Raw genomic sequence first — 12,244 nt, 5'->3', positions numbered from 1 at the left:
TTTACTCTCCTTTTCAACCCATTTTCTTTCCATGTTGTATCTCTTTTGGGGTCACAGGGCTGCCAGACCCTAACCTGGCTATTGTTGGGCGAAGGCGGGGCACACCCCCACACAAAAATTACACACTTACTGTCACGCCTAGGCAAAATTTAGACTACTCAATCAACCTATGAAACATCTCTTTGGACAGTGGGAAGAAACCGGAGGGCCCAGAAAAACTGCACACATGCACAGGAAGAACATGCAAACTCCAAACGGAAGGGTTCCAGCTGGGACTGGAACTGGGACCTTCTTCCTGTAAGGCAAGAGCGCTAACCACTGCACAACCATGCAGCCCAGTTTTCCCAGCAGTAAATAGAAAAAAACACATCACACCTCACTCACCTAATACTGTTTAGATTCATTTCAAAAAACAAAAACTGAGATCTGCAATGGTCCATATTTTTGTGTTTTGAATATGCTATTCAATCATGATTTATCTTCTTTTAGATGTGGAAAGTTTTATTTTTCTTTTCTTTGCAAAAATTCAAAAACGTTAGTAAACTATTTGGTCTGCTGTGTACCTGTTAGTTTTAAAAACAATTTTATTAAAGAAAGCAACAAACTAGAGCTTTTTTTTTTAGAAACAACTCAGAATTATTGCTTTGTTCGTGTTGTTCTTTGGGTTTCAGGAAATTCCTGGTCTGTAATGCCTTTCGCTGTGTGTTTCCTCTGTGGGCACACTGTTTTAAAACATGTTAGATGGATTGCTGTGTTAAGTCATTCTAAACATGCAAGCCTTTTTCTCTTGTCAAACTTATGTCGTGTGAGTTGATCTCATTGTTTTGTTCCTCTTTGACTCTTCACAGACTGAAGTAGATGTGTTTGGTTTGATCATTTTTATGGTAATCATTAGGAGGATTTTAATGTTCTTTTTTTAGTAAAGCAAGTCAATACGTTGTTAGAAGTAAAAAAAATTAAAGTTTCAAAAGAGACACCCTCTAGTGGTCGGAACCAGGCGATTGAGTTCCTCATCTTTAAGTTGAACTCATAAAAAGACACGAGCCGTGTGACTGATTCAGTTTTTATCAGGCTGTAGGAGTGCAGGAAAGAGAGCCGCCCCCCTGTCCCCACTCCAAAATGATTTGTTGCATTGAAATGCCTGCGCGGGGGCGTTGTTGGTTTTTTTGTATGGGCTCATGCAGTACATTAAAAACAGCATAATTAACTGCTGTTGTCCCATCGAGGCTATGCGGTTACTTGTTTTCTTCCCAGAGTGGAAACAATAAAACGAAGAATGTTAAGAATAAACTGCAAAGTTAACAAATGTAAATCAAAAGGAAGCAATGATATTTCAAGTAACACATCAGAACAACAAAAAAGACCCCAAAAAAGATGCTTTAAATTACAGCCTAAAAGTCCTTTTTTCTCTTTTTCTTGCAGACTTAAATCCTAATCAATGTACTTTCTTTAAAGTTATTTTTATTCACTCTAAAGTTGGTATGCAAGTTCAGAAGTTTTTTTTTCCTATGGTCCACATATCACATTCCACGACAGTGTTATTTGTGTGGTTTTTGAGGCATGGCCTTAAATACTTACTATAAAAACTGAATGCCTAAACCAAGAGACCAGCTTCAGCACAGGCATATTTGGTTTAATACACAAAGGATGGACGTACCAACGCCTGCAAAGATAGGAGATTGGCTTATCAGATAGAAAAGGAGCATGTCTACTTACTGTGCTGGATGCTAATTTCTTGAATTTTTTAATTTTGGAAAACAAGCCTGATTTGAGAATGGAGTTGAAGCTGGAATTAATGGTGCTTCTTATTTTGGTGTCAACAGGCTCATCGGTTGCCCTGAGCAGCAGGGGCTTCACAGAAGCAGTGGTAAGAAAGAAAAAGCCCAGATTCAAACAATTTGGACAGGTTTACACAGATATTTCTATGCATCATTGTAATTTCTTAGGACTACTTTTTAAATCTAAAAGTTTTTAGAAAATGCTGGTTATAGTCGTCGATGAGTATGATAGAAACTGGACTGCTTGTGAGAAAAGAAAATGTTATAGATGTAGTGCTGTGTTTTTAATGCTGTATTTTATGGTGTATTTTAATGTTTGACCTGGATAGGTAATGACATTTCTGCATCAGCAGATTATTTTTAAAACTCGTTGGAGTTGTTTAAGTGAGATCAAGCTGTGGGATTAAACCTGTGACACCAAGAGTTTACATTAATGCTCACCAGCAATTCCAACTCTTTTGAATAAATATTAACCTTACAAAATGGAGAGTTTGTATAAAGAAAGCGGTCATTTCACCCTGCCTTACAATGATTTCTCATCCTTCAGGAGTATCTACAAAAGTTTGGGTATCTTCATATCCCACTGGACAGTAAAGATGTTAACTATCCACCTGAAAAAATAGCTGAAGCTCTGAGGTAACCACATTTATTCTGTTATCAAAGCTTTTTTATGCAACATTTATAGTTTTCTTGAATTAAGTTGGACTAAATTTCAAACCAGAATCTTTCAGAAAGTGACAAACATGCAGATGTCAGGAAACCTGGATTCAGCCACCCTGGCAATGATGAATAGAGCTCGATGTGGCTTAGAGGATTCATTCATTGACAACTCTCTCAGTTACAGAGTCATGGGTGGGTGCCTTTGTGTAATAGCGTATCTTCACTGTGGGATGAAACATGTAAACCTAAGGTCTTCTTGTACAGGCTACTGGCGCAAGAAAATGCTAACGTACCGCATTTACAACTACACTCCTCACCTGGGTCTCGAAAAGACCCGTCAGGCCATCCAGAGTGCTTTTAAATTATGGAGTGACGTGTCACCTTTGAGATTCAAGGAGCTTCAACAAGGACGACCTGACATCAAGATCTCCTTTCACAGAAAAGACAAGTCATGCCCCGTGCCGTTTGATGGCCGAGGTAGGAGAAGAGCTGGGACCATTGCTGTGAAGGGAAATTTAAACCAAAAGTGAACCTCTAATATTAAAGTTGAATTGTTGCTCTGTCCTAAGGCCGTGTTTTAGCTCACGCTGATGCCCCTGAGTCAGGCATCGTGCACTTTGATGCAGATGAACTATGGACGGAGGGGAAGAGCCATGGCTTCAGCTTGAGGATTGTGGCAGCTCATGAGATCGGCCATGCTCTGGGCCTGGCCCATTCCCAGTACTACAGTGCACTGATGGGACCAATCTACAGTGGATACCGCTCTGACTTCAAGCTGCATCCAGATGACATAAACGGGATTCAGTCTCTGTATGGTAATGCTGGGATATTAGCACATGAGAATATGACTTCTCTGTGAAGTATTGTTCATGCAGCTGAAGGATGGTTTCCTTCCAGGAAAGCCAAAGAAGATCCTGTCATCTGGAACCCTTCATCAGCCAGTGCCAGCAGGGGTTAGGCCTGATCCTTGCAAGGCCTCTATGGATGCGGTCATGTTGGGTATAACAGCACAGATGCTTTTAGAAAGCTAAAAAAATAATAGTTTTTGTGTTTTCCTCATAGAATATTGAGTGTTTTCTCTATTCCACTGGAATTTGTGTCTGCAGGTCCATCTAGAAGGACATATGTTTTCAGTGGGCAGTACGTGTGGACAGTTTCCAGCTCCAGCTATAGCTCTCCCACTGTAATTTCTGCACTGTGGAGGGAGCTGCCAGGCAGCCTGGACGCAGTTGTTCACTCTCAGCGGACGGGCAAATCCTACTTTTTGAAAGGTAGATCTGTTTTGCAGTTGCTGACATGAATCCAGCCAGAAAACACTTGATGGATGCATGAACACAGTTCAGGAGGTTATTTTTTTTACTCCACTGTGTCAGGAGTATTTATTCTCTGCATGTGTCCTCTCACAGGAGAAAAAGTGTGGAGATACACAGACTTTAAGCTTGACAGTGGCTTCCCGAGACTTTTGACCAACATACCTGGAAATATCGACTCAGCCTTTTACTTCGCTAAAGACAAAAAACTTGTATTTTTCAAAGTAAGAAACAAAAAAATATATCTTTATTTACCGTAAAAGTAGATGAACATCAAGCTTCTAGTAAAACACGTATTTCTTTTTAGGGTTCTGGATACTGGCAGTGGGATGAAATTGGTTCAACAAACCTCAACTCATTCCCAAAACCAATAGGTCATCTCTTCCAAGGAGTTCCCAGCAACATCGATGCTGCTGTGGCATGGACTGATGGCTACTTGTATCTGTTTAAAGGCAGACAGCACTGGCGCGTGAATCTGCAGCGGCAGACTGTGGACGAGGACTCTCCTCAAGACACTGCCTCACACTGGATGCAGTGTGACGACTGAGCCACCAGAGGCCACTAGGGACTTACCAGATCTGGGGGAAAAAAAGCTTCCTTCACGTCCCTCAAGGAGGTGTTCAGTTTAGAAGCTTTCACAGTTGTCACTTTTGATCAAATTTAGCTAACAGAATTTTGGACTGTCAGGATATTTCACTGCTCCACACTTTCAGGATTATTTAAGAGAATTTGACGACATCAGAAATGTGACAAATATGTTTTTATCCCGTTTCTTGGTTGTTCTGCGCCATTGTGCCCACACTCCTTACTTTATTAAATACAATGAGTGTATTCCTGATGTTTACAGAAAGTGTTTATCCCTGCAAATAGAATCATTTCTAGTTTTTTATGAGTTAATCAAGAGCAATAACCCGTGTTTTGCTTTGGGTTGTGTCTGGAAAGGCCTAAACAGGTGAAAAAAGGGAAGCTTGAGAGTCTTTAAAGGATGAGGATTAGCTGCTGAGAAAGTCAGGCACGTGAGCGTAAACAAACCTGCAGGCAGATTAGATCAGTCAGCTGGTGATCCAGGAATATACACGTAGCATTTTCTTTGTTTACTGTTATGGAATCATAAAAAAAAAGAAGTATAAAAAGTTGTACCTTTTCATGCATTTGTCTTTTTTTTTTCTTTGCTTTCGGTTTGCTTTTTTAGTAGGACAGCAATCCTCATGTTAATTTCATGTATGTAAAGACTTTTGTTTCTACAGCAAATACAGATTTACCAACATATTTAGGCAAAAACTGTGCTTTTGAAAATTTCCAAGCACCTTTATTTTCAATCAAATCTCTGAATCTGAATCACTGAATCTGTTCATCAGCTAAATACATCTAAAAATGAACCTGCAAACAGGAAATAGTTTGCAATTTTAGTATAAAACTTCATTGTTTTCTTTAAGGTTGATGACATTTTAAAGTCCTTTTTTGAAGAGAATGACCACTGGATTACTGGAAACCTGAACCATCAGTGGTAGAAATATTCAGTCATGTGAATTCTGACTTTACTTGTATAAGAAAATGAAAGAGTGAAAACCTATGCTTTCCTAAAAATTAAAGACTTGCAAACAATTGTGTTGTACTATGTGTTGTGTACGGCTGGGTTGAATGCTGATTAGTGCCAAAAAAAATGTAAATGCATTAAATCCCTGAGAGTATCCAGTAACTTAAAAGCTATTCAAAGAATAAAAACGCATTCTTCATAGTGTAGTCAAGTAAACCAGTCTGTCTAAGAAGAAGTCTACGATAATCTGCTCGAATAATTATGTAAAAAGGCAGTTAATGACTGGGTTTGCTTGACTTTTTTCTTCTTGTAACTTTTCACATTGAAATTTTCTAACAAATAACATTCAAATTGTGAGAAAATGTCAGAACGACCATTTCATCCCTCAAAGGTCACAGAATGCTGTATGGATACTTTCAGTTTACAGTAACTTGATGCTCAGACTGAGAAGACGGGTGAAGCAGCTGTCAGAGGCACCAAGGAACCCGTGTCAAAGTCAAAGTCAATTAAAGTGTGTGCGATGGTGCTGACGCTGCTGGTGGAGGAGCCTGTTCCCATCTGACGCTCCTGAAGGCTCTGGAGATAACTCTGGAGGACAGACAAGATCTTCTGTATTCGAGAATCACACACAAACAAATCATAAACTGACCAAAAGGATCAAAATTTTAGATTCAGGGACTCACCGGAGCCAGGACGTCCCCTGTGTAACGCTTCAGCACTGGAGGCCTGCGACGCCGGTACGGATGAGGTTTTCCCGACTCTCTGTATTTGTTCTTTTTGTTGTTTTTCTTCTGTTTTTTATGCACTGCTGAAAGACAACCAAGGTTGACCAATTACGTTTTTGGTGCAATTTTAATATAAAGAATAAAAACACAAGCTTCATGAGAACGACTGAAACTCACTTGCTTTGTGGGACACTCCTTTTGCTGTCAACCAGCATTGCACCAACACACCCATGAGACTCAAAACTGGACTGATTCCAGTGATGGCCCAGTTGTACCAGCAGAGTGGACGTGGGGCAGCTTGACAGAAAATCTCATCCACCTGATCTGGCAGCATAAATGTACCGACCATGTAGTCCACACACAGCATGACAACTGTCGCTCCCAGCACAGATGTGTAGATGATGCCGAACAGTTTCTGCCACTGCAGCGTGAACAAGGCAGTGGGGATGGAAGCAGAAAGGACCACGGCGAGAGGCACCCACACCGGGGTGAAGCTGTGAAACTGAGCGATGACCACCAGGATGGACAGGGAGAGGAGGCTCCCCAGCTGCAGGCCGCAGAGGAGGAGTCCGAGCGTGGGCACCATCATGGTCACCAGTCCGCACAGCCCCCCCACTCCCAGGCCAATGCTGGCCTTCGTCTCCTCCCCCAGCTGGGGGTTTAATCCAGGCTCAATGTAATAGGCGAGGAGCACAGCTGCTGAGCCAGACATAAAGCCCGAGAGGAACATGACCATCTTGAAGCATCTGTATCCTGAGAAGTGTGAGAAGAACAGAGGTTCAGTTTTCTGATCAGCTTTCAAGTCCAACATGGTCTGCTGTAAGACTAAAACGTTTGTGGTTTTGGTCTTTCCGGAGCTCCATTAGTCTCTAAATCTTTGTCATAACAAAAAGTATTGTCTTTCATGAAGCATTTTAAGCACAAATATGCAGTCCTTGAGATCCGGTGTCCTTTCTCTGATTTCCCTGTTCTACCTGCTGCTGATTATTTAAATCAGGTGTGCTTTCTCAATGACAGGCTGATAAGGTAGGGTTGAAAGGTTTTGAGCATCACATCAATTATAAAGTACTTTATTTCCACAACAATTAAACTGTGAATACATGGTAAAAATGAAAAAAAAAAAAAAACGTTTTAACTACAGTTTGACTTATATTTATAACAAGACATGAATGTTTTCCTTAGAACTTGATATTTCTTTTGTTTTTGGTGCTTCAGAGAGTTTCTATTAGACAACCTCAGCTTTTTGTCAACAACTTATGTTCAAATCAAGAAAGAGGTGGACAGTTAGCAGCATTCTGATGTTGGCTGTGCTGGAAACATTCAAAAAAGGACATTTAAATTCATTCATTTTAAATAACAGTATACTAATGCAAAAAAGGGGCCCATTAAGAATTTTTTTTTTTTTTAGCTTAGTCAATGAAGCAAAAGGTTTTCCTCCTTTTAACAATTTACAGTTTGTTTTTAAGGGACTTATTTCAATGAGTTAAATTTCTGCCTCAATGAGCATTGTAATTAGTATTATGTTATTGTGATTTTTGTTATAACTTTAATATTCACAAGTTTGTATCATATTAACTGTACTGTAAGTATTAACATGTTAAAAACCAAACCAACTCCACACTGCCTCCATTAGCGCTGGTTGACTGCATCAATGAAGTCAAATCATGGTTGACCTCAAACTTTTTAAAACTCAATAGCAATAACACTGAACTTCTTCTGAAAGGCACCAAATCCACCCTGAGCAAGACCAACCATTTCCCTCATTCCATTGACGGCTCCACCATCTCTCCCTCCCCTCAGGTAAAGAGTTTGGGTGTCATCCTCGACAGTAGTCTCTCTTTTCACTTCTCACATGAACAACGTAACTCCCGCTCAGCCTACTTCCATCTACGCAACATACAACGCCTCCGGCCCTCCCTCACTCCTCAGTCCACTGCTGTACTCGTACACAGCCTTGTCACTTCCCGCCTGGACTACTGTAATTCACTTCTGTTTGGTCTCCCACAAAAAACCCTCCATAAACTTCAACTGATTCAAAATTCAGCTGTTTGTATCATCCCACACACTCAGTCCATCGACCATATCACACCTTTTCTTCAACAGCTTCACTGGCTCCCCATTCCATACCACATTCAATACAAAGTCTTGCTCTACACATTCAAAGCCTTTCACAAACTTGCACCTCCATATCTCTCTGACCTCCTTCATGTCGCCATACCTGCTCACTCTCTCCACTCCCCTTCCTCTATCCAGTTTTCTGTCCCTTCCCTCCCAACACTGACATACTCCCACATTTCAAATCAAAACTAAAAACTCATCTTTTCCAAATGGCCTATTCACTGTAACAGTACATTTTTCATGTTTTTATATACATTTTATTCAATTGTGTATGTATTTAAATTGCTTCAGATGTAATATTTGTCGTCTCAGCAGATCTGGTATAATTGTTACACAGCTTCAAATAATAACTTATTCAAATCAGCGCTTGTATCCCCCACTTTCTCCACCTCTCTTCGTTTTATTCTCTTCCACCCCCCATCCCCCCCTCACATTCTTTCCCTCTCCCGCCCCACACACACTAAATGTAACAAAAAATAAAAAATAACAAAAAACAAAAAGGGGTTTATACAGATTTACACTCTGGTTTTCGAAGAAATAAAACCTCTTTTTGTGACAGTAAAACCTGTCCAACACAAAAGGCCTTCAGCTTTCATCTGTTTGCTCAGTTGTTGGACAGAACAAGTAAAAAAAAAATTGCTTTTGTTTTAACTGTTTATTGTATTTCTTATACTGTATACATGTTGTTCAGCGACCTTAAGTGCCCAGAAAGGCGCCTTATAAATAAAATGTATTATTATTATTATAAATATACATTTATTTGAAAAAAAAATTAAAAAAGCCTGATCCAACCGTAATTCATAAAAGCTCCAGAGAGAGAGACACCACTAACTTCTGTCTAACTATGCAGCCCCTCCATGACTCTCTGCCTGTCAATATAATCTGACAAGCATCACAAGCTGGGATATTGCTTCAGTTACCATGTGGAACCTGCCTTAGTAAAGGCGTGTTCATCCTCTAATAGAAGAACAAATGTTTTCTGTACAGCTGTGAGACAGAATAAACCTCACTTTTATCCTGAAGACCCAAGCTTGTAGTTCCCACACTTCTTTTTAGCTCTGAACTGTTCATGTGCTGAACACAGCTGTCATGGAGGTTACATCTCGCCAACACGGATACTTATTTCTGTCACAAAGATTTGCATTGAGGTTCAGATGGACTGACTTGGATGTTTGACAAGACACATAGTAACTAAGTGAACTGACCCATCTCCAGTAACTTTACTTTTCAAACCTGCCTCAAACAATATCACTTCAGACTCCCAAAGATAGAAGAAGGTGTGGGACTGAAGCTCCTTTTCTTGCCGGCACAGGCCAATGAGAGCAATTAACTGTCTGTCCAGGATGTTTCCTGCTTCACACTGAGCTCATGTATTGAAGTCCTGGTGCTAATCGCACTATAAGCAGCGCAACAACATTATAAGAGGAGTGCAGGAACAATGGCAGGGATTGAGATGGCAGAGATAACCAGATGTTAAGCATTTGTTATTTATTAATTAAGTGGTTTCAGAGAAAATTAAAAAGGAAAGTCACTAAATATCAATTTGATCCAGGTTCTGTTAGCCCCTCTCTTTTTGCATTTGGGTTTGTCCAATCATTTAACAGTTGTCTCACAGCTGGACAAGCAACATTTTCCCCACAGATGTGCTGGAAACACTCTGGGATAACTCCATCTTTTGGACAGTAGAAGAAAAAATGTCTTGCAGCCTTGCCTGGCAGACATAATAAGCACAAGGATCTATTAAATGCTTCTGCCTTTACCTATATTTAATTGACTATGTTTACACATTATTCACTCCTGTGTGCCTTGGTTTAACATTCACCTCAGAATTTGCTGTTTACTTTCAAATTCCTCATGATAAACATCGATTTTTGAAGTTGATTAGAAGTTTCTGAATTTATCTCACCATAACATATTCCATCAGAAAAAAACACTTATTTTGCATAAATAATTTTGTGTTTCCAATGTAGTGTCTTAAAAACCCCATCTGAACCACTTTGAGGGGCTGTCAGCTATGAAACGATGACATCAATGAGAAAAGCTCCCAGTAGCAGGTGGTGTTTCATACATGCTGTCGAATGAAGACACAGAGCCCGCCTGCCACCTCCAGCTTTGAGCTTATCTACACTAAACTCTTGGCAGCCTGCAGACACCTGTCACTGAGGATTTAAGCCATTAGATGACTCAATAAACACTAGAAGCAGTTGGTGCAGTTAGGTGTAACAGAACTGAATTGAAGCGCTCTGGCACCCGGTGGGGTTGTTCATACGTACCAAAAAAGCAATAGATGAGGCCAAATGAAAGGCAAAAGGAGGCGACAAAAGAGGGGAGGGCTTCATGTTGTATATTAATCCCAGAAGTGCAGATGTCCAATTCCGTTGAGCCAGCTCCTGTCTCCTCAGCAACGTAAAATGAAGTGACTGCCATCTCACAGGATTATTGCTTTTTTCGCTGGGCAGGTGATTTGCTCATGAGCCTGCTCAGTTTACTGGACGAGAAACACTGGAACGTCCCTCATGTGAGGACCAGGAAAAGAGGAAGTATGCATTGAAATGTTTCCTGTTTTGCACCTGGAAAGAGAAAAAGACACTTTCAAAAGATAAAAAAGAAAAGAAATTATATTACCTTATTTGCCAGGATTCTCATTTTCTGATGGCATTTTTAGCTTTTCCTCCCAAAGACGTGCCACTTAGAATTTCATTGGTTGACATTTAGCAGGAAACATGACAGGATACAAAAAACGAATTTCCCTGTTCAGGAACATCTAAAGGAAATTCGGGATCTCCTCCAAATTTCTCTTTTGATTCCAGAACAGGATGCAGATGAGGAAACAACCTATTGACTCTACATCATCGGCATCCAGACAAAAAGTTAAAAACAGATTGCATCATTTTCGAAGAAAATATAAAAATGATGAAAACAAAAATGAAGCGAGCAATAAAACTTTTCAAAAGTTCCCATATATATAGAGAGAGAAAAAAAGTATGTAGGGATTTTACCAGGGAACTATTTACTGTTGCCTCATTTAAGTAAATTTACTATTTGACATGTAAAATTCACATTTTTTAACATGAACCTATAATTTTATTGACTAAAATATAAAGATAGAATTTAGAAAAACAAGAATTTCATCCCAAAGAAATAGAAAAGAAAACCTAAGAAGAGTTAAATGAAAGAAGTTAAATCAGTTTTAAACTAAATACTGAAGCAGCATAAAGTTCAACTATTGATCTTGACTAAATTTGAAATACTCATCTGCATATAGGCAGAAACTACGTTTAAATACAGAGCTGATCTTAGATGATAGGAGAACTGTTTACCTGCAGCATGTGCTACTGTTGCGACATTTTAAGCTGTTCAAGGTGGATCCCATAGTCAGCAAATGGCATTAGAGGAGCTTTAGCAGGAGAGTGATTCTCCTGAGAACTCGATATTCTCCCTGTAAGTCAGTTAATCAACACAGCCTTTTTAGATTTAGACATTTTAGACTATGTGGTATAAATGCTTCTTATAGTACAGAAATAGACTATTTTTCTATCAAATAAAATCATTTCTGTAATTTTCTTTTGCAGCTGCAACTGGATTAACACCCTATAAATATACCAAAACTTGAAAGGCAGCAACACCTTTACATATGAGCTTGCAATGCAGCAAGAACAGTTGTGGTCTACCTCCAGCGATTCATATCTCCGAAAAATGACGTCAAATTTCAAAAGTCCACAAATTCCTATGAGTGAGGAGTTGTTGAGGATCTTCTGTGGACAGTGTAGTTCCTCTCTGTGAGCTGTGCGTGAGACTCAGTGTCCAACACACCGAGTCTTTCATCCGTGCTTGTAAACAGCTGACGCCTGAGAGATCGGCCATCTGCCCCCAGCGTCGGTCAAGTCCAAAGGCCGAGTCAGCCGAGTTTAACTCTCCCTACGCCTATGACCTTGTTGAAGCCTGCTGGCACTTTTTTTTAGCCTAATTTCGTTTAGCTTAAAGTAACAGGATACAGTTTAAACTGATTATCTCATTTTCAAGCTTGGGTTTGCTGTCTGACCTCTGAGGTGCAGCACAAATACTTGATCCTTTAATTACTTTATTGAGGTCTTCTGTTCATAATAAATGAACGTC

General features: G+C 39.8%; 2 protein-coding genes across 6 annotated transcripts; one reads left to right on the top strand and one right to left on the bottom strand.

Annotated features, from left to right (window-relative positions):
• The first annotated feature begins 1,037 nt into the window (after positions 1 to 1,037).
• LOC101156575 (matrix metalloproteinase-19-like) lies at positions 1,038 to 4,885 on the top strand. Its single transcript, XM_011477527.3, has 9 exons — positions 1,038 to 1,867; positions 2,326 to 2,414; positions 2,500 to 2,630; positions 2,703 to 2,915; positions 3,008 to 3,253; positions 3,336 to 3,437; positions 3,545 to 3,709; positions 3,845 to 3,972; positions 4,056 to 4,885. The coding sequence occupies exons 1-9, from the start codon at positions 1,775 to 1,777 to the stop codon at positions 4,293 to 4,295; spliced, it is 1,407 nt and encodes a 468-aa protein (XP_011475829.1). The 5' UTR covers positions 1,038 to 1,774; the 3' UTR covers positions 4,296 to 4,885.
• Positions 4,886 to 5,041: 156 nt separating this feature from the next.
• LOC101156325 (transmembrane protein 198) lies at positions 5,042 to 12,028 on the bottom strand. 5 transcript variants are annotated; one of them, XM_011477524.3, is made up of 6 exons: positions 11,800 to 12,028; positions 11,449 to 11,567; positions 10,402 to 10,698; positions 6,188 to 6,763; positions 5,969 to 6,090; positions 5,042 to 5,894 (listed from the first exon to the last, which is right to left on the bottom strand). In XM_011477524.3, the coding sequence occupies exons 3-6, from the start codon at positions 10,553 to 10,555 to the stop codon at positions 5,724 to 5,726; spliced, it is 1,023 nt and encodes a 340-aa protein (XP_011475826.1). In that variant the 5' UTR covers positions 10,556 to 10,698; positions 11,449 to 11,567; positions 11,800 to 12,028; the 3' UTR covers positions 5,042 to 5,723. The 5 variants fall into 5 exon arrangements, with proteins under 5 accessions (XP_011475826.1, XP_011475824.1, XP_011475822.1 ...); XM_011477522.3 differs by having other exon boundaries at positions 5,969 to 6,093; positions 11,755 to 12,027; XM_011477520.3 differs by having other exon boundaries at positions 5,969 to 6,093; positions 11,800 to 12,027.
• Positions 12,029 to 12,244: the final 216 nt, after the last annotated feature.

The sequence above is a fragment of the Oryzias latipes genome, chromosome 7, assembly GCF_002234675.1.
Source record: "Oryzias latipes chromosome 7, ASM223467v1".
NCBI lineage: Eukaryota > Metazoa > Chordata > Actinopteri > Beloniformes > Adrianichthyidae > Oryzias > Oryzias latipes.
The sequence above is the reverse complement of the archived record's forward strand: the minus strand, read 5'-3'. Positions and strand labels throughout refer to the sequence as shown.